This window comes from Oryzias latipes, chromosome 9, assembly GCF_002234675.1.
Source record: "Oryzias latipes chromosome 9, ASM223467v1".
Taxonomy (NCBI): domain Eukaryota; kingdom Metazoa; phylum Chordata; class Actinopteri; order Beloniformes; family Adrianichthyidae; genus Oryzias; species Oryzias latipes.
The window spans coordinates 31,911,354-31,933,276 of NC_019867.2; the positions used below are offsets into that span (position 1 = coordinate 31,911,354).

A 21,923-nucleotide genomic window follows, 5' to 3' on the forward strand; every position below is an offset into this window, starting at 1 on the left:
CGTGAGTGATGGTACTGCGTGTGTGATGGTACTGCATTTGTGATGGTCCTGCTTGAGTGATGGTACTGAGTGTGTGATGGTACTGCATGTGTGATGGTGCTGAGTGTGTGATGGTACTGCGTGTGTGATGGTACTGCGTTTGTGATGGTACTGCGTGTGTGATGGTACTGCGTGTGTGATGGTACTGCGTTTGTGATGGTCCTGCTTGAGTGATGGTACTGAGTGTGTGATGGTACTGCGTGTGTGATGGTGCTGAGTGTGTGATGGTACTGCGTGTGTGATGGTACTGCATGTGTGATGGTACTGCGTGTGTGATGGTACTGAGTGTGTGATGGTACTGCGTGAGTGATGGTACTGCGTGTGTGATGGTACTGCGTGTGTGAGGGTCCTGCTTGAGTGATGGTACTGAGTGTGTGATGGTACTGCGTGAGTGATGGTACTGCAGGAGTGATGGTACTGCGTTTGTGATGGTCCTGCTTGAGTGATGGTACTGAGTGTGTGATGGTACTGCGTGAGTGATGGTACTGCGTGTGAGATGGTACTGTGTGTGTGATGGTACTGCGTGTGAGATGGCACTGAGTGTGAGATGGTACTGCGTGAGTGATGGTACTGCGTGTGTGATGGTACTGCGTTTGTGATGTTCCTGCTTGAGTGATGGTACTGAGTGTGTGATGGTACTGCGTGTGTGATGGTGCTGAGTGTGTGATGGTACTGCGTGTGTGATGGTACTGCATGTGTGATGGTACTGCGTGTGTGATGGTACTGCGTGTGTGATGGTACTGCGTGTGTGATGGTACTGCATGTGTGATGGTACTGCGTTTGTGATGGTCCTGCTTGAGTGATGGTACTGAGTGTGTGATGGTACTGCGTGAGTGATGGTACTGCGTGTGTGATGGTACTGCGTGTGTGATGGTCCTGCTTGAGTGATGGTACTGAGTGTGTGATGGTACTGCGTGAGTGATGGTACTGTGTTTGTGATGGTACTGCGCGAGTGATGGTACTGCGCGAGTGATGGTACTGCATGTGTGATGGTACCGAGTGTGTGATGGTACTGCATGAGTGATGGTACTGCGTGTGTAATGGTACTGCGTTTGTGATGGTCCTGCTTGAGTGATGGTACTGAGTGTGTGATGGTACTGCATGTGTGATGGTACTGAGTGTGTGATGGTACTGCATGAGTGATGGTACTGTGTGTGTGATGGTACTGCGTTTGTGATGGTCCTGCTTGAGTGATGGTACTGAGTGTGTGATGGTACTGCGTGTGTGATGGTGCTGAGTGTGTGATGGTACTGCGTGTGTGATGGTACTGCGCGTGTGATGGTACTGCGTGTGTGATGGTACTGCATGTGTGATGGTACTGCGTTTGTGATGGTCCTGCTTGAGTGATGGTACTGAGTGTGTGATGGTACTGCGTGAGTGATGGTACTGCGTGTGTGATGGTACTGCGTGTGTGATGGTCCTGCTTGAGTGATGGTACTGAGTGTGTGATGGTACTGCGTGAGTGATGGTACTGTGTTTGTGATGGTACTGCGCGAGTGATGGTACTGCGCGAGTGATGGTACTGCATGTGTGATGGTACCGAGTGTGTGATGGTACTGCATGAGTGATGGTACTGCGTGTGTAATGGTACTGCGTTTGTGATGGTCCTGCTTGAGTGATGGTACTGAGTGTGTGATGGTACTGCATGTGTGATGGTACTGAGTGTGTGATGGTACTGCATGAGTGATGGTACTGTGTGTGTGATGGTACTGCGTTTTTGATGGTACTGCGCGAGTGATGGTACTGCGCGAGTGATGGTACTGCGTGTGAGATGGTACTGCGTGTGAGATGGTACTGCGTGTGAGATGGCACTGAGTGTGAGATGGTACTGCGTGAGTGATGGTACTGCGTGTGTGATGGTACTGCATTTGTGATGGTCCTGCTTGAGTGATGGTACTGAGTGTGTGATGGTACTGCATGTGTGATGGTGCTGAGTGTGTGATGGTACTGCGTGTGTGATGGTACTGCATGTGTGATGGTACTGCGTGTGTGATGGTACTGCGTGTGTGATGGTACTGCGTTTGTGATGGTCCTGCTTGAGTGATGGTACTGAGTGTGTGATGGTACTGCGTGTGTGATGGTGCTGAGTGTGTGATGGTACTGCGTGTGTGATGGTACTGCATGTGTGATGGTACTGCGTGTGTGATGGTACTGAGTGTGTGATGGTACTGCGTGAGTGATGGTACTGCGTGTGTGATGGTACTGCGTGTGTGAGGGTCCTGCTTGAGTGATGGTACTGAGTGTGTGATGGTACTGCGTGAGTGATGGTACTGCAGGAGTGATGGTACTGCGTTTGTGATGGTCCTGCTTGAGTGATGGTACTGAGTGTGTGATGGTACTGCGTGAGTGATGGTACTGCGTGTGAGATGGTACTGTGTGTGTGATGGTACTGCGTGTGAGATGGCACTGAGTGTGAGATGGTACTGCGTGAGTGATGGTACTGCGTGTGTGATGGTACTGCGTTTGTGATGGTCCTGCTTGAGTGATGGTACTGAGTGTGTGATGGTACTGCGTGTGTGATGGTGCTGAGTGTGTGATGGTACTGCGTGTGTGATGGTACTGCGTGTGTGATGGTACTGCGTGTGTGATGGTACTGCATGTGTGATGGTACTGCGTTTGTGATGGTCCTGCTTGAGTGATGGTACTGAGTGTGTGATGGTACTGCGTGAGTGATGGTACTGCGTGTGTGATGGTACTGCGTGTGTGATGGTCCTGCTTGAGTGATGGTACTGAGTGTGTGATGGTACTGCGTGAGTGATGGTACTGTGTTTGTGATGGTACTGCGCGAGTGATGGTACTGCGCGAGTGATGGTACTGCATGTGTGATGGTACCGAGTGTGTGATGGTACTGCATGAGTGATGGTACTGCGTGTGTAATGGTACTGCGTTTGTGATGGTCCTGCTTGAGTGATGGTACTGAGTGTGTGATGGTACTGCATGTGTGATGGTACTGAGTGTGTGATGGTACTGCATGAGTGATGGTACTGTGTGTGTGATGGTACTGCGTTTGTGATGGTACTGCGCGAGTGATGGTACTGCGCGAGTGATGGTACTGCGTGTGAGATGGTACTGCGTGTGAGATGGTACTGCGTGTGAGATGGCACTGAGTGTGAGATGGTACTGCGTGAGTGATGGTACTGCGTGTGTGATGGTACTGCATTTGTGATGGTCCTGCTTGAGTGATGGTACTGAGTGTGTGATGGTACTGCATGTGTGATGGTGCTGAGTGTGTGATGGTACTGCGTGTGTGATGGTACTGCATGTGTGATGGTACTGCGTGTGTGATGGTACTGCGTGTGTGATGGTACTGCGTTTGTGATGGTCCTGCTTGAGTGATGGTACTGAGTGTGTGATGGTACTGCGTGTGTGATGGTGCTGAGTGTGTGATGGTACTGCGTGTGTGATGGTACTGCATGTGTGATGGTACTGCGTGTGTGATGGTACTGAGTGTGCGATGGTACTGCGTGAGTGATGGTACTGCGTGTGTGATGGTACTGCGTGAGTGATGGTACTGCAGGAGTGATGGTACTGCGTTTGTGATGGTCCTGCTTGAGTGATGGTACTGAGTGTGTGATGGTACTGCGTGAGTGATGGTACTGCGTGTGAGATGGTACTGTGTGTGTGATGGTACTGCGTGTGAGATGGCACTGAGTGTGAGATGGTACTGCGTGAGTGATGGTACTGCGTGTGTGATGGTACTGCGTTTGTGATGGTCCTGCTTGAGTGATGGTACTGAGTGTGTGATGGTACTGCGTGTGTGATGGTGCTGAGTGTGTGATGGTACTGCGTGTGTGATGGTACTGCGTGTGTGATGGTACTGCGTGTGTGATGGTACTGCATGTGTGATGGTACTGCGTTTGTGATGGTCCTGCTTGAGTGATGGTACTGAGTGTGTGATGGTACTGCGTGAGTGATGGTACTGCGTGTGTGATGGTACTGCGTGTGTGATGGTCCTGCTTGAGTGATGGTACTGAGTGTGTGATGGTACTGCGTGAGTGATGGTACTGCGTGTGAAATGGTACTGCGTGTGAGATGGTACTGCGTGAGAGATGGTACTGAGTGTGTGATGGTACTGCTTGTGTGATGGTCCTGCTTGAGTGATGGTACTGAGTGTGTGATGGTACTGCGTGTGTGATGGTGCTGAGTGTGTGATGGTACTGCGTGTGTGATGGTACTGCGTGTGTGATGGTACTGCATGTGTGATGGTACTGCGTTTGTGATGGTCCTGCTTGAGTGATGGTACTGAGTGTGTGATGGTACTGCGTGAGTGATGGTACTGCGTGTGTGAGGGTCCTGCTTGAGTGATGGTACTGAGTGTGTGATGGTACTGCGTGTGAGATGGCACTGAGTGTGAGATGGTACTACGTGAGTGATGGTACTGCGTGTGTGATGGTACTGCGTGTGTGATGGTGCTGAGTGTGTGATGGTACTGCGTGTGTGATGGTACTGCGTGTGTGATGGTACTGCGTGTGTGATGGTACTGCATGTGTGATGGTACTGCGTTTGTGATGGTCCTGCTTGAGTGATGGTACTGAGTGTGTGATGGTACTGCGTGAGTGATGGTACTGCGTGTGTGATGGTACTGCGTGTGTGATGGTCCTGCTTGAGTGATGGTACTGAGTGTGTGATGGTACTGCGTGAGTGATGGTACTGCGTGTGAAATGGTACTGCGTGTGAGATGGTACTGCGTGAGAAATGGTACTGAGTGTGTGATGGTACTGCTTGTGTGATGGTCCTGCTTGAGTGATGGTACTGAGTGTGTGATGGTACTGCGTGTGTGATGGTGCTGAGTGTGTGATGGTACTGCGTGTGTGATGGTACTGCGTGTGTGATGGTACTGCATGTGTGATGGTACTGCGTTTGTGATGGTCCTGCTTGAGTGATGGTACTGAGTGTGTGATGGTACTGCGTGAGTGATGGTACTGCGTGTGTGAGGGTCCTGCTTGAGTGATGGTACTGAGTGTGTGATGGTACTGCGTGAGTGATGGTACTGCGTGTGAGATGGTACTGCGTGTGAGATGGTACTGCGTGAGAGATGGTACTGCAGGAGTGATGGTACTGCGTTTGTGATGGTCCTGCTTGAGTGATGGTACTGAGTGTGTGATGGTACTGCGTGAGTGATGGTACTGCGTGTGAGATGGTACTGCGTGTGAGATGGTACTGCGTGTGAGATGGCACTGAGTGTGAGATGGTACTACGTGAGTGATGGTACTGCGTGTGTGATGGTACTGCGTTTGTGATGGTCCTGCTTGAGTGATGGTACTGAGTGTGTGAGGGTAGTGCGTGTGTGATGGTGCTGAGTGTGTGATGGTACTGCGTGTGTGATGGTACTGCGTGTGTGATGGTACTGCGTGTGTGATGGTACTGCATGTGTGATGGTACTGCATGTGTGATGGTACTGCGTTTGTGATGGTCCTGCTTGAGTGATGGTACTGAGTGTGTGATGGTACTGCGTGAGTGATGGTACTGCGTGTGTGATGGTACTGCGTGTGTGATGGTCCTGCTTGAGTGATGGTACTGAGTGTGTGATGGTACTGCGTGAGTGATGGTACTGCGTGTGAAATGGTACTGCGTGTGAGATGGTACTGCGTGAGAGATGGTACTGAGTGTGTGATGGTACTGAGTGTGTGATGGTCCTGCTTGAGTGTTGGTACTGAGTGTGTGATGGTACTGCGTGAGTGATGGTACTGCGTGTGTGATGGTACTGCGTTTGTGATGGTCCTGCTTGAGTGATGGTACTGAGTGTGTGATGGTACTGCGTGTGTGATGGTGCTGAGTGTGTGATGGTACTGCGTGTGTGATGGTACTGCGTGTGTGATGGTACTGCGTGTGTGATGGTACTGCATGTGTGATGGTACTGCGTTTGTGATGGTCCTGCTTGAGTGATGGTACTGAGTGTGTGATGGTACTGCGTGAGTGATGGTACTGCGTGTGTGATGGTACTGCGTGTGTGATGGTCCTGCTTGAGTGATGGTACTGAGTGTGTGATGGTACTGCGTGAGTGATGGTACTGCGTGTGAAATGGTACTGCGTGTGAGATGGTACTGCGTGAGTGATGGTACTGCGTGTGTGATGGTACTGCGTGTGTGATGAAAATCCTGCCACGCCTCCACTACCTCCGCCATGACGCCCAGAAAGAACAAATTCACTGCTTTGGCACCAAGATTTTATTGTGATGAAGTTTCAGAACAGACGGTTTAAAAAGAACCCTTCACTTCAGCATCATGGTCACTGTACTTTAGGGCTTTTTTTGACCCACAACGGCCTCCGTGAATGCTCACAGGAATGAAACTCTAGACGGCGTTTGGTAAATCAGCCACAGACATCCAGAGTGTCACCGAATGTTCACTACCTCCCCCTGTTCATAACACTCCCCCACCAGTCCTCCCAAACACCCTGTTTTTAATGCCTAAAAACCACAATGGAGTCAACAATAAGAACATTTTGTGTGTGTTGCCCATTGACTGTTTATGATAAATGGACTAAGTGACCCCTCCCCCCCTTGTATTCCAAACAGGAAGTACCTGCTGGCTAAATGCCTGCTGGCCAAAATCCCATAGACGTCTATAGAGACATAAACAGCTGTTACTCCGTCATTCTATTGGTCAGAATAATCTTTTTAAACATGTTCTTCACAATCCTCTTTTTTTCTCATGATTTTATTTTTTATTCAAGTTATAAACTGACCCATCAGATGCCTCAGTAAAAGCATGTGGTGCCCACTGGCCCCCACCTCCATCATGGTTTGACAGATTCTCCAGAGCTGCCTTCAGTGGAAGGGGTGTGGACTTTCAACAAGCTAACTTATGACTGGAGACAGTGGTCGCCATAGAAACGGTGCCTCAGACAGACTCAGACCAATCACTGCCTACTAACCTTGTCTGGCTCCAACATGGCGGCGTCGGTATGGCAGAAAAATGCCTACTGGATTTGCTTGATTTGGTTGGAGCTGGAAGTAAACAGTTTTCTATTGTTGAGGTCACACTCGCTCATTCCAGTTCCATGTACAGTCAATGATGTTGCCACAGGATCGCTCAGACTTTAAATGTGAGAGGGGTAAAGGCTGCTGTTTTCCCTGTAGGCAAAGCAGCTGGGGAAGATGCCGACGTTTCCAGCACAATGTCCCTCCAGCCATTCTTCATTAACTGCAAGCATGAGAAGAAAGCACCAGTGAACACAAAACAGAGACAAAGACGGCGTCCATGTGGCAGAGCCTCACCTTCACTCAGAATGTCAATGGTGTCTCCCTCACTGAACTCCAGGTCTTCTGGACCCTGAGCGTCATAGTTGTACAGCGCCACCATCTGGTAGAGGATGTGTCGGTTGACCAAGGGGTCATCTTTCTACGGAGCAATTAAAAAAAGGAAAAGATAAGACTTTATCCATACCACTGGGGAAAATGCGATGCCATATGCAGAATTTTATTCAACACAAGTGAAGGAAACTGAGCAAAGAATTATTCCCAGAGAATAGTGGGAATTGTCTGGAAAACAGCTCAACAAAGTGGACCTCATGTCAGGTATTGAATCAGCTGGAACCAAAAGCAGACACAGACTTGGTTTGAAGTTATGCAGTTTATTAAACCTGGAAATGAAGGACTGCCTGGCAATGTTCTTGGATTGAAGATCAGGTGGAGCAGCGAACAGGCAGGAGGGCAGTTAGTCCAGAGAGTATTTCCTGGGGAGGATGATGGCAAGGAGGAGATAAATCCAGAAGGTCTTGACGTGGCTAGCCTTGGTTTGGTTTGAGGAGACTGGAGTAGACTTGACTTGGCTTGGCTTGGCTTAATGAGGTTTGGCTTGGCTTGGTTTGACTCAGCTGGGCTTAGCTTAGCTTGGCTTAGCTTCAGCAAGGCTTCAGTAGTGATCGGTGAATTCTTCCATTGGGAAGCAGACGAACCAACAATGGCTGGAGGGTGTGATGGACTAATAAAGGTTGTCTAATTGGATGCAGAACAGGTGCGAGTGACCTGTTCCTCAAGACACCTGACACCTTAAATACCAGCAGCTGGGTTTGGCAGCTGGCTGGAGCCAAATCCAGATGCTACCAGAGGAGAGGAGCTGCTCAAACCCACAGAGACCATCACCCATCATCAGGAAGCGGATACCAACACTGCTTGCATGTTCATGGACTTCAGGAGGAAGCTGGTGAACACAGACCTCACTGCTGTGGGGACAAGCTGAACCACGGCAGCCGCCTTCTCACCGGAAAGTGACAGAGCAGCCGGCGATCAGAGGAAAACAGGAGGAAGTCCTTTGCTAGTGGGGCAAACTGTACTTTCTTTGGGTGTCAGAACAAAAGCACCAAATCTTGGCTGTGGGTCAGTAATGGAATGGAAGAAGGCGTGTTGAAATATTTACGCTTGTAAAACATTTATGACTGTAAACAAGGAATGTGTCTTTTGCATGGACGGCAAAAGACAGGAGGGCAGCTGCAGAACCATGTTGGTGCTGGAGAACAGACTTATAGAGTGAAGCAGCTGAGAAGGTTAACTGTGACTGTGTCCCTTCAACAAACCACCAAACTGCACACAAACTGTGGTCCTAATTTCATTCAATTTGCACAAAGAAATGTAGTTTTTTTCTCCCTGCAGCTCCAGCGTGTGACATCCTTGGACTCATTAGTAGCCGCTCACTTGAAGGTCAGGCGTATTAGATCATCCCTCAAGTTAGCTGACATGAGGGACAGGACCAACATTTGAAAACGCTGGCAATTGGAATTCATTTCATGAAAGCTGGAGCTGGTGACGTTCAGGCAACTCACTGCCTGCATTTGCATTCAGTAACTAAGTCTGACCTGAACGACGTTGTGGAGTGGGTCTTACGTTGGGATTCAGGGTCTTAGTGTGGTGAAACTCACCTGGCACCACAGGGTGGCTCTGCCGGCCACAGCCAGGTCCTGCACGGTGCCGCCAGGCTCCCCGCTCAGAGGGCTCAGCAGGTGGGAGCCCTGCTGTTTGTGTCTGAGGACAGAGAGAGGCCGCTTCAGGGAGACGCTGGAGGCATGCATCTGCACGTGTTGGTGATCTTCACATGCAAACCTGAGGCACAGCTCAGACGCTGGATGGCCCAGTTTCTGAGCAATGCGCTGCTTCAGCTCGTGGTAAGGAGTGTTCAGGGGGACGGTCACAGCCACCGTGTACGTGTAGTGGACCTTCACCACCACAGATCCCTCCTCCGGTGGGCCTGAATGCTGGGAGGAGCAGGTAGAAGAATATGTGAAGCATCCGCCTGTCACTCACGCCTTAACTGTGTCTAAGCTAAAACGTGGGCTTGTTCTTATATTTAACCTCTACAGAGCTGGCGTCCATATGTGTGGACATCCTATTTTGGGACATACGACCACAGAAGTTCATTCTGCTCAACATATAGTGAGTGGTCTGTGAGGACATGTTTAGAGGGTCAGCTCAAACTTTAGCTTGGGTCTAAAGAGGTTAAAATGTGTTTGTTTGATATGAAGTCTGGTCTTTGTCTTTTTCAACCACAAATACCAAGACGTTCATGGATGCTGCGTAAGCCTGCAGTACTCATGGTCAGCTCTGAATCTCTGTCAAAAGAACTGAATATCGTTGGGGGCCTGGCATCTTCTGATGCCATGAAAAGTAGTTGCAGTTTAAGAAAACAGTTTAAAAAGACGAGCTGGACACTGAGCACAGAACTTATTTTTGGTTTGATCGTCTGAACCTTTTTGGACATCAGTCAGGACTTTCTTGGCAAACATGCATCCAAAGTGCCTTTCATCTGTAACTGACCTGCTGTTTGCAGAAACAGGTACAAACTGGAAGTCCAGTTATTGACTCGTTAAAACTAACTCATTCCTTGTCACAGACAAGAACAGAATTATCATCCCACAGAGAAGCTCTTCCCTCCCTGCGTGTCACTTAACGGGGACACATCAGCTCCCACTGCTAGGTTCAATGCCAGGAAAAGGGTTATTCTTCACGAGTCAGCAAAAAGATTTGGATCAGCTGGGGAGTGAAGAATGACGGGTGTGTGTTTGAGGGGACAACCGTTGTGCACAGATGCAGTTGGAGTCGGAGTCGGAGGGATGATGGTACCTGGACTCGTCCTGTGCTGGCCGCAGGCTTCAGAGGCAAGGTGGAGGAGGGCGGGGCGTGGGGTGAAGTGATGGGGGATGGAGGTGGAGTTTCTGCGGGAAAAACAAAATCAAAGTCAAAGTCAGCTTTATTGTCAATTCTTCACATGTGCATCACATACAATGAATCGAAATTCCGTTTCTTACTCTACTACTAAAAAATAAATAAATACATAAAAAGAAAAGACAAGAAAGACAATTTACAATATTAACCCATAAAGTGTGAGTGCACTTTTGGCAATATATCAAGGCAACGGGGGGGGGGGTTCGTTTGAGCACTGTTCATGGGGGAGATGGGTGGAGAGGGGAGGGGTGTTTAGCATCCTGATGGCCTGGTGTGTGAAGCTGTTTCTGAACACACCCTGTGACAGTACTGCGTCAGAAACACGCTTATGTCTTACAGTAAATGTTTTGATGCAGCAGAGCAGCATAAAGCAGTACTAGTACGTTTTAGTGCTTTAGTCCAGACCAAGTCCTGAACCTTGCGTTTGGTCTGTATTCAGACTGCCATCAACGAGACTTTGCTGTTTTGAACCAAAGCTTTGTCTCAGCGTCAGGTATAAATAACACTTTGGTACGGTGGAGGCGAGCTGCAAGGCGGTTACTGAGGAGACAACGTATAGGAAGGTACTGTGATGAGTTTCTTTGACACATGGTCAGGAAAACAGTTGTTTTAATGAACCTGCATTCATCCAACATAGTTTCGACTTGCTGTGTCTTCTTGTTGCTCCGCTACTCTGTTTACATCCCATAATACCCAGTTACGGTGGCCGTTATGGTCCAGTTGTTCTGCTCAAACAACAGAGTCTTTTCAGACTGAGGAAAGTCGGACTGAACCGAAGCTCAGTCCGATTGGAAATGAACCGAGACCACTTCCAAAGATGGGTCCAGAAGCGGTTCCCGGTTCCAGGGTCCACTTGGGTGTATCCAGACTGAAAATTTGTTCCAGATTGAAACAAACTGTGGTTCACCAAATGTGTCCAGTCTAAATACAGCCTCATTCAGTAACATTGATGTTAAAACAGACTAAAGTGTGATTGTTTAAAGCAGTGACAGATGAAGAAACTACATCAGTCCCATTTATTCTGTGTTTTACAAGTTTCAACCATTTCATCTTTCTGAGACGCACAGGCCTCAGGTTCATCCTCTACTTTTGCTTGATAACTTTTTTTAGTAATTAAATATTGATAAACCCCATAAATAATCTTTAAGCCTCTTACCTAAATGCTAAATGTTTTAGAACATTCGTCACTTCAGATCTCAAGTTCTCTTTCTGCAGTTCTGAAAGTAATTTAAGTCATGTGACCTAATATGTTTTTGAGACAGTGAGAATAATATTCAGCATTACTTTAAAATAACTTTAAAAACTAATCTGTAATTTATCACAGCTTGACAGTAACTCACTGTCACAACACTGAAACTGTAATGTTAAGATCCATCACTTGTTTCCTGACATGAGTTCTGGAATAATAATAATACACAGAAGGAATGACTACAAGGTTCTTCATCATCATCATCATCATCATCATCATCATCATCAAACAGCCTCAGGGAGGTCTCACAGTTAGAATCATCCTGTTTTTTCTACGGTTGACAGACTCGTGGAGGAAGAGACTTTGACATGCGAACTCTGAGCTAAACATTTGTTTTAACTTAATAGAAGCATAAGGGCATTTTAATAATAAATATGTTTTAAGGGTTCAACAGTTAATGACTTAATTCATCGATTTCTATTCCTACGATCCAACCAGATCGATCTGTCTTAGGCAAGTTGTTAGTCAAATCGACCAACAACATTATGAAATCATTTCAACCTGAAATAAACAGATTCTATTGATATTGGAAAATATCATTTGGATTGAGGTACAGTAGGTTTATTTTACTGTAACCCAAAAATGACCAAGTGGCAGCATATTCAAATGATGTGAAATCCAAGAAAAGCAGCAGGTGGCACTGAACTTTCCTCACATCCAGTTGCCTTTACCGGCATAAGCACCAGTTCCTGCTGCGGCAGAGGGGAGGAGCCTCAAACCCAACCATGCCACTGCTTGTTGAAGCTATTGGTGAAAGCTGAAAACTTTATTGGGGTCAAAGACATTTATTGAAACGAACATAAAGGCAAAGGGGCAGAGAGATCTGCAGATGGAGACGCTGAAATCAGAAGGGACTGTCTGCTAAAGGCGACAGCTCTGTGCCTCTGCTGTGGAAAGAATAAGCAGAGCGTTACAGACAGAGGTCCTCTCCCACAGAGGCAGGCAGGTGTCAGGGACACCGCAGGGTTCTCGCCTTTACCTCGAGAAGGAGCGGCAGGGCCAAGCTTGGCCTGAGGCCGACCGGGTGGTTGGAGTCCGGGTGGGAGGGGGATTCCACTGGGAACTCTCTGCAGGAAAATACAGGACAAGGAAATCAGGGAACCAATCTTTATGAACTGAAAGCCCCCAGTTCTGAAGGAGCTGGGTCACCAGCTAAGATCCAAACCAAACAGCAAATGTGATCACCAAAAAATCTGGGGCTAGATTTTGACATGGAGATAATTACATTGTCATTTTTGGCTTTGGGGGCGTTGACTTCAGCAGGTTCCAGCAGGAAGACAGGCAGCAGACCTCTCTGAAAGAGAATTTGTTGTTTCACTTTGTCATCAGTCTTTATGATTACGTTCCTGACTTTACTGAACTTTAAATCTGAGCGCTCTAAAAGGAGTTTGTGACAGAGTTTGGACAAAGAACAGAGGTCACGTTTCTTCTGAGCTTACAAAAACCTTTGATACATAATATTTCAATGAATTTTTTTTTCATTTGGATGCATAACTTTAGTGCCGATGCAAGCACAGGAAACCAACTTTTTAACGTTTGACCAGCGTATTTTTGAACCATTAAACTAACAAACTATTTCTACTCCTGTTTCCTGCTAAATGAACATAGATTGGTTTTGGTTGTGCGCTGCTGTGTAGCTCTTTGCTCAGTGAGACAGTTGTTTTAAATGTATTTAACAGATAAGATCAGATATTTTTCTCTTTGAGGAATTTTCAAACTCACACAACATTTTGAATCCATGTTTTTGAAACTGGCTGCCCACATCATTGCTGCCCCATCACACGTTTATTTCATCTGTCTTTCCTTCTGATTGGAAATCGGCTATTATTCTATTCCTTAAAGGAGGTTCCAGCTCTGACCCCAACTGCTACAGGCCTGTGTCCATCCTGCCATGCCTGGCTAAAGGTTGGTCCTCAAACAGCTAACCCATCTATTGACTCTAACCACATCCTGTCAGATCAGCAGTCAGGGTTCAGAAATGGGCAGGGTTGCATCACGGGAACCCTGGAAGTTTTTAATGACCTCATAACGTCCACGGACAATGAAAAGGTCTGCATGGCTGAATTCTTAGATCTGGCTGAGGGATTTTACTCGGTAAGCCATTCAGTTCTCTTGGAGAGGCCCTCCAGCGTTGGTGTCAGAAGTCAGAACTCTGCCTCTGCCTCTGGTCACCAGCGGGAGCAACCCTAGCGCACGGTTCCTGGATGCCGCACACCTGACTCTCATTTATTCATCAACCACAGCACTGCACGGAGTTAAGCTGATTGTGTCACTCTCCCTTCATCACTGACCATTATATATTTGGACCTGATCTTCTGTCTCCTGATCCTGTGTCTGACTCTGTTTGCCTGCCCCGACTCTCACCTGGATCCCTGACTACCCCGTCTCTACTCTGATTATCTCATGCCTGTTATGGATCCCTGCCTGCCTGACCCTGATTTAGCTTTGAGGACCTTTAGCTGAGCTAATAAACCTGCTGTGTTTGGAGCAGGCCGTCTGCCTTTTCTTCTGACAATTGGCCTGTCTAGAAGTTGCATCAAAATGTTACCTAGCTACCTTAATAACCATGCACAACGAGTGAAGTCAGAAAACTTCATGTCAGACCCTCTCGTCACCTTACAAGGTGTGCCTCAAGGTTCCATGTTGGGCCCAACCTTGTTCTCCATTTACATAATTGATGTGGCCAAAGCTACAGGGGCGTTTCTACAGCATACAGATTCATCTCTGTTGGAGGTATCATCAGCGTAGAGATGTATCTCTACGCTGATGATACCATCCTTTACTCTTCTGGCCCTTCACTTCACTCTGCTGCATCTACCTTCCAACTCCAGCCTCACCTCTGTCGAGACATATTTTTACGACCTTCATCTGCGTCTCAACTTCAAGAAGACTAAATGCATGTTATTTAACCGGAAAAGAAGTGTTACCTGTCCCTACAAGATCACCAGCACGGACGTCTCAGAACTGAAGTTTGTCAATAATAACAGTGACATTATTGTTTGATTTTGAGTGTCATGGATAATTGTGTATTGTTTCTTTTTGTCTACTTTTGTATTCCTGGTTTCACTTTTGCTGGGCCTTCCTGCCAGGTCATCATTGTAAATGAGAATTTTTCTCAACTGATCCTCCTGATAAAATAAAGGATAAGATAAAAATGTTATAATGGCTTATTAAAAACGTGCTCTTACCTGTCCATCATAAATGACATTTATCATTCCATCTCGGTCCTCCTCCCCAAATAAAAACACCACCACCCCCCCTGGTACAGTCAGCTGCTCTGGTGCCCGGGCCATGTATGGGGTCCGCACTCGCATGTATCGAGATTCTCTGAGGTTCAGAGAACAGACAGAATCATTTCCAAATTCTGTTGCTCACAGCAGGATGTTGCTAGTGATGCAGGGTGTTTGCAGGGAAACATACTGAGCTCTGTCGGCCTTCGGCTCATAGAAACCCGGCCTCTGTGGAGAGAACAGAGAGACGGCTCAGACCTGGACGCAGTGAAAGCAGGTTCATCACCGTCGCTGAGCTCACGCTCACCTGCTGCCTCAGAGGTTCAAAGCCTCCAAAATCATCGTTAGGAATCAGCGAAGAGATCACCTGCAGAAGCATCAGAGATCAGCGGGATTCTGTGGACAAGAACTCCGAGAACAAAAGCCCATTTTTAACCCTTGTATTATCATCAGATTTTACTAACACATTTTACCCTTGGGGTCAATTTGACCCCAGGGATATTTGCCTTCAGAAAATGATTGACATATAATTGTTAACCAAGTTTTTGTGTCAGGCACATTGTACATAAATAACCCCTTAAACATGAAACAGATGTGGGTTGACCTGTTCTGTAGCGCTACCCTCAGAAAAAAACGTTTAAATTAGAATGACTAAGGAACGGATGAAGCGTTTGTGAGTGAGAGTGTGTTCATGGTTCTGCACGAATATAGAGACAACAAAAGAGACTTTACCTTTGCTTTTCCCAGGAAGTCTTTCTTTTGAAGCTGCTCCACTTCCTGTTTCCTGGGACGAAACACCAGACTCTCGGGGACCGTCAGAGGGGTGGGGAGCTCCCTCCTCTGTGTCAGATCACACTGAGTTTAGCTGCTTTCTGTCTGAGTCAGCGGCAACAAACCTGGTCTGATCCACTCTCTACGTCTATGCAGGGACAACACTTTTTTCTGTTCTCACCTGCAATAACTTAACTAAACGTACAAAGACGGTTCAATAGAGTAGAGTGATTGATCAGATTGAAAAAACTTTATTCATTCCATGGGGGGGCATTATTTACAGAAGATAAGAAGGTAAGACATAAAACCACAAGGCACAAGTACTAAAACGGGCAAAATGTGCTAAATAACAGCTAAATATTTACAGGGTCTTATTTTGAAATAGGAAACTTTCAAAGGATTATAAAAATGAAAACTGGAATTGAGCAAAACTAGCAGAAGCTGCTGGTTGTTGGTAGATCCTTATAGCTTAGGGGAGAGCGGTCACGAACACTGGTTTACAGTGTGGCGCTCACTCGGATGAAAAGTCACAGAAAACTTTTGTTCCGTGGCCGAGATCTGCCATCGCAGCAAAAAACAAAAAACTGCAAATAAAAGAAAGTGAAAAAAAGGGAAAAACTGCTGCAACAAAAACAAAAAGAAAAAAAAACTTGCAGCTAATAAAAAATGATGTTGTATAAAAACACTGCAAATAAAAAAAGCCACAATGGAAGCGGATTATAGAGGGCTGTTTGTGCCGATGCATTGCTGTGAGAAGAAGGAGAAAAAGAAACAGGAGTTCAGATAGCAAAAGGATTGAGAAAGTTAGTGAAAATGTAAGTGTTCAATGTCACCATGAGGACTTTTCAAAGTGTCCTTTGGTCAGGACATGTAGCCCCAGGTTTGAAGGTCAGCTGGAGGATGGTGGTTTATCGTTAGCTTCGGCTCACCCAGAGTGCAGAAAGACACTAACGAGAGCAGAACGGAGTTCTGCAGCTTTGCTCCAACATGCAGCAAACCACAGTTCCATGCACCACCGCACGGTCCGACTCCAGAGCAGAGTCTACCGCAGACAAACGCCTAACAACAGCTACTGAGTCTGGAACCAGAACACATCCCAGTGGAAACAACTGATGGCTAAACGCTTCCAGGAGCCCATTATTATCTTGAACAATAGAAATCTAAGATATTCCTTTATTAGTCCCACGATGGGGAAATTTCCTAAGGCCTGGGTAACTAAAGTTATTTGGATTACTCTTGTTGAAGTGGGCTTTTTTATTTGCATCGTTTCTTTTGTTTGCACAGTTCCTTATTTTGCTGCGATGGCGAGTCTCGGCCAGCTCATGTTTGCTCTGCAGGACAGATCAGAATCTTCTGAGGTTCAACAAAAAAAAAGGAAAGAGCTTTCTGTGGAGGTGAGCCCAGGTAGGGCCAGCAAAACAAACGTTAAACATCGTTATAAAATGACATGATCCAGTGGGAGGAGGGAGGAATGACTGAGGTCACACTCAGGGGGGGGGGGGGGGGGGGGCACGATGGTGAGGCGATTCTCCCACCTTCTTCTGTCAGCCCAAAGAATGCGATTGGACTTGGCAGAAACGTGTGCCGTCAGTCTCTTACAGGTGTTCTTAGTGCCTCACCAGGTGGACACTCACCTCAATGCTGTCCAGAGCAGCCTCCAGGTGCCCCGCCCCTCCTCCCTGCAGCAGGACCTCCGTGGCCTGCTCCCATTGGCCCATCCGACAGTACGCAGCTGCTGCATTGTGCAACACCTGGGAGACAACATCTGTTAACTAAACAGGGAACCACAGCAGTGTGATTGATCACGTGGTCAATCACATGATTGATCATGTGATTGACCACACTGAGGTGGCAAACAGACGGTGCAGTGAGAATGTCCTCAGCAAGTTAACTTTGAACAGAAAGGGCCTAAAAACATCCTAATTAAATCAGTCTGTACACACGGTAAAAAAAAAATGAAAATGTTTGGAAATCTGAGAAAACAACTGAAATATTGATCCAAAAATGATGAATCAGTGACCATCAGACAGACTGAGGGACTTTTCAGACTCTTGACTCAGATGCTAATATGGGTTTTATCAGAATCTGCTGATCTTCATCGTGGTTGAACCTCTTCCAGTTCACTAATGTTCCTTATTTACTCTTCTTTTCTTGTGATAAACATAATAACTTTTTCCAACGTGAAAACAGAGTTAATGAAGGAGAACAGGACAGTCTATGCTGAAGCTAAACATCAAAGCTCTTTTCTTCCTTTTATTTCTGGACCCTGTATGGAGAAGCTCAAAGGCATCTTTCAGTCCGGCCGCACAGACCAGCCTCTGTGTTTGTCCTCCATGAAGGAGGCGGCTTATCTTCCAGGTGTGAGCCGCTCATCTGTCAGCATGAGCCCAGCGGCTCTGAAACCCCTCCGGGCTTGAGGCTCCTGCCTCCGTTATGTTTGGAATCAAAAGGCAGATGTGAGTGAGCGGATGACAGACCTGCCAGCTGTAGAGTTTGAACCGCAGTCCCAGCTGCTTGTAGTCGATGACTGTGTTCTTTCTCATGTGCTTCTGGGCCCAGATGCAGTCTGACAGAGCGTCCTCCAACCTGGCAACAGCAGACCAACAGGTGAGCAGAGGAAGGTGAAGAAGATGAGAAGCACCGCAAACAGCTCATGTGACCTGCCGTTGTCCAGAACAGGAACCGGTTTCAGTGACAGTCTGGACTCTGCAGTGAGAGCGGTTTAATGTTCCCCCACCCTCAGACGAAGGAACGAGTGGAAAGGAGAAGTTTACTCCTCCACTGATCTGAAACTGTTAGCAGTTCTGCCGTCACGTAATGTCACTTCAAGATCGATTCTTGACCGAATCATTTAGGATGAAGAAGTATTTGAAGCCCGTCCGTTTAGCCATCTTTCTCATTTCCACCTGAGAGCCATCAGACCAGCAAAGCAGTGGCTGTTCCTCAGCACTGCTGAAGCAAGCCCTGATCATAATACTGCCGCCACATTCTGCTCCGGTTCTCAGGAAGCTTTAGTCGGTTTCTGTCCTCTCTTCAGATGCTTTGCTGCTCGATGCAGAGCGAACCTCCAGCCATGAGCAGACGTCAAATAGGATTTCAGTTACTGATTATTTCAGTATTTTCCCAGGAGGGGTCCTGACGTGTCCAGATCAAGGGGTGGGGGAGTCATTAGGCTGTGCAGCTTTTTAGCCTTAGTTGATTCCATTGATTGATTTCTTGTTTGTTTTTTTCTGCATCGGGTTTTCAGACAGTCAGCATAAACACCATTCTCCGTTTTACTATCATTTGCACTGATGGGCTGTGAAAACAGATTTATTCCAGAATAAAATCATTAAGCAGCACATTAAGAGCATATTTGCTGCGGTAAAGTAGCTTCTCTGTACTTCTGGGTCATTTCAGTGGAATGTGCTTTGCTGTAGCTTTAGTCTGTCTTTGTCACAGATCTATCCAGAGTGCCCTTGAGCCAGGCTCAAATGCATGTTGTTTGCTGAAGAGATGGTTGAGGGTTGGATGGTGTGTGGTGGGACGGACCTCTCCAGCTGCATGTTCACCGCCGCTCTCTGGAAGAAGCCAACGGCTAAGTGCTCGTCCTTGGAGATGGTGAGATCTAAACACTGGACATCACAGCAGAGAGTCGGGATCAGCTTCAAAATAAAACGCTTCCACTTCCAGGTTTCTTTACGGACCCAAAGTTCAAATGAAAATGAAATAACAGAAAGAACAACAGTTTATCTCTACTTTTCACAGAGCATAACAACTGGCAAATTATTTCTCTGTGAATTCAGGGAAGCATCTCATCTTGTTCTGGTTTTTGCTGGTCTGATTGGGAGGATTCTTAAGGTTCAGACCTTCAGAGCCATGTCCAGGTGTCCCAGGGCCAGGTGAGCGGTGGCGGCATTGAACAGAATGCGGGAGGTGGGCTCCTGGATTTGCTGGAGTTTCTCCAGAGCTCCTTGCCAGTCCCGGCTGTCCATGGCCTGCACGGACTCGTCCCACAGCTTCAGTAACTCGGCGTAAAGCATTTTGGCGATCGGGAACTGGAGCACGGAGGAAAAAATGGACAGAAAGGATCAACATGATGGTCTGGACCCACTTTTGTGTTTTCCTTTCTGTGAAAGAAAATTTCCAAACTGTTACTTTGCTCATCTTTCAGTTGGAATCTTTTCTCTGAATCGACTGAGTTTTTGTTGTTGCTGCTTTTTGACTTCCAGCTTCTGATGTAAACATTTTGTATCTCATTTGAGATTAAATGTTGTTTTCATTTCTCTATTGATGAACTTGTTTCTAAAACTGCTAAACTGTTCAGACTAAAATGGTTTGAATACAGCATTTTACTACCCATAAAACTCAGAAAGCATGTAGGAAATAGCATTTTAAATTGGATGACGTTGGAAAAAAACTGGGACAGCAAACCCGCCTCCACTTTGCCGTTTTTGTACGCGAGTATGACAGAGTAAAAGACTCGAGGCGGCAGCTCTGAACATTGGCTTCAAAATAGTGTGGAAAAAAAATGCTGAGCTCACAAATGTCTGGTTGACAAAACGGGGATGTTTTGTTCACACGCCCTTCATCAGATACGTGACCTAAAGCACAGTGGCTTAAGGGAACACAAAGGAACGTCGGCTTGTTTCTAACTTGGAAGGAATGCACAACAAGAAACCTTCACGCATGAACGCTAATGAGAACACAGATTTTAGAACTCCACCATCAGCTGTTATTACCACACTTTAGTTTAACACAAGGAGGTATTTGTACATGTAACAAATGAGAGTGTATGGGCAAATGTTGAATGACTGAATGAAGCTTTACTTATTTAGCACTCCTTTAGGAATACCAAAGTGCTTCACAATAAAAGAAAGACAGAAAAATATGAATCTAATTTAGGTTTAACAGAACTGCTGAAAATATTCCAGTTTATTATGAAGCAGTTCACCAAAGCAAAAAGTAAAAAGCATCAGACAGAGCTCCAGACTATTTTACAGTTTAATAGCAGACTAAATGAGTCACTGACAGATGATGGAAGAGCTTTCTGTCTGATCCTGTACTGAGACAGGAAAAGGTGGCGTTGGGGATGAAAACTCTCACTGTCAGGGGGATTCAAATAAAAAAACTGTAAAAGAGCTAAGATGCAGAATATTTGGAAAACAATGAAAACAAGAAAACAGCACAAAAAAAGGTTTGAGTGGAGTAATTAAAAAATGGTGTCAAGTAGAAAGAAAAAAATCTTATTCTCAAATGATCACCACCTTTTTTTCATAATCAGAAGTTAGGGGCCAACAGTCAAAGGCTGATTTAAACTGGGATGGTTGGAGAATAATGATAAGAAGAAAAACAAATATTCTGGACTTTTAACAAAGTGAGCTTCAGTGTAGAAACCACAGCACACTCCACCAAACCAAATGCAACAACACCAACTGAAAAGACAAACACAAGTTCGGACAGTAATCCTCAGCCTAAATGAATTCAGAATGATTCACAGAACCGGACTCCAGATACTCGTCCTCAACCCAGAATCTGATGGGCTCTTACCGCTGTCTCCCGGGTGTCCGGCTGCTGAGCGTCCTGCCAGTCTCCGTGTGAGCCGTGCTCAACTCTGTCTGATCATTAAGAAGCCTCCACCCACCTGCTACCAGGAAGTTATGCCTCCACATTCCTCACCCACAGAGACATGCTGGCAGAGGAGGAGACTGCAGGGCAACCAGCACCCAGCTCCCATCAGAACCTCTCAGTCGACTTTACAACTGTTTTTAAACATAAACCCTTGAACCCAGACAGGTCACACGTTACACCAAAGTGCCAGAGAGGTAGAAGTTTGAGGATTTCTTCTGTTTTTAAGGTTCTGAGTCACTGGGTTCAGATTTCCTCCTTGCAGGTGAGGAAAGTTTGTTCTAAACCTGTCATAGAAACTCTGGGGAATCCTGAAAGCAGTCTATTGAGAGTGACCTTTGACCCTTACAGGGATTATCTTCAACCAGGAAAACAGGAGAAAATACCAAAGTCCTTCCAGGAAGCTTTGAGTTAAAGCTGGCATTGTGTTCAGGTGTAAGGAAAAAAGGTTTGATTTTTCTGAAGCTTATCTCGCCGGGTCAACCTGCTAAACGACATACGTCATCCTGTGCTGGCCACACCCACTTTGGAAACTCCAGGAAACGGTGACAGAGCTTTGACATGTGATCATGCTTAATGTGGGAATTAATCCTAAACGTCTTTGTACACTTGCAGAGCAGCAAACCAGGGAAACCAACACGCTTGATTTCAACATTTCAGCACAAAACTCTTTGGTTTTTACAGCTTTAGAAAACAGCAAAAAAAACCAGCAAAAATATTAATGCAGGTATTCCTTTGTAGAAGCATCAAGTCACTATAGTATCAGTTTCCTATTTGACTAGGTTATGTTTCAGAAATATAATAAATGCAACGAAAAAGTCATTCTGTTTAGATACATAAAAGGTCAGGATGGTAGGTGAAAGTTTAT

The 21,923-nt window shown here is 46.4% G+C and overlaps 1 protein-coding gene across 3 annotated transcripts; it reads right to left on the reverse strand.

Moving 5' to 3' along the window:
* Positions 1–6,738: 6,738 nt before the first annotated feature.
* Positions 6,739–21,124, reverse strand: LOC101156332 (NADPH oxidase activator 1). Of its 3 annotated transcripts, XM_020706350.1 has the most exons (16): positions 20,978–21,085; positions 19,297–19,485; positions 18,980–19,062; positions 17,926–18,034; positions 17,083–17,199; positions 15,410–15,517; positions 14,985–15,044; positions 14,868–14,905; positions 14,636–14,774; positions 12,673–12,741; positions 12,427–12,514; positions 10,097–10,188; positions 9,080–9,231; positions 8,899–9,001; positions 7,259–7,382; positions 6,739–7,184 (listed from the first exon to the last, which is right to left on the reverse strand). In XM_020706350.1, exons 2-16 carry the CDS (start codon positions 19,468–19,470, stop codon positions 7,081–7,083), a joined length of 1,560 nt encoding a protein of 519 aa, XP_020562009.1. In that variant the 5' UTR covers positions 19,471–19,485; positions 20,978–21,085; the 3' UTR covers positions 6,739–7,080. The 3 variants fall into 3 exon arrangements, with proteins under 3 accessions (XP_020562009.1, XP_020562010.1, XP_011478057.2); XM_020706351.1 differs by lacking the exon at positions 17,083–17,199; XM_011479755.3 differs by lacking the exons at positions 18,980–19,062; positions 19,297–19,485 and having other exon boundaries at positions 20,978–21,124.
* Between the last annotated feature and the right edge of the window lie 799 nt (positions 21,125–21,923).

What these genes read in the sequence shown, in the direction of transcription:
- LOC101156332 (XM_020706350.1), bottom strand. Translation starts at nt 19,470, where the DNA reads ATGCTTTACGCCGAGTTACTGAAGCTGTGGGACGAGTCCGTGCAGGCC. An exon ending in TCAAACTCTACAGCTGGCAG is followed by an intron (nt 17,200 to 17,925) that starts GTCTGTCATCCG and finishes GTTGTCTCCCAG; the next exon opens with GTGTTGCACAATGCAGCAGC. An exon ending in CTGCTCTGGACAGCATTGAG is followed by an intron (nt 15,518 to 17,082) that starts GTGAGTGTCCAC and finishes GATCTGACACAG; the next exon opens with AGGAGGGAGCTCCCCACCCC.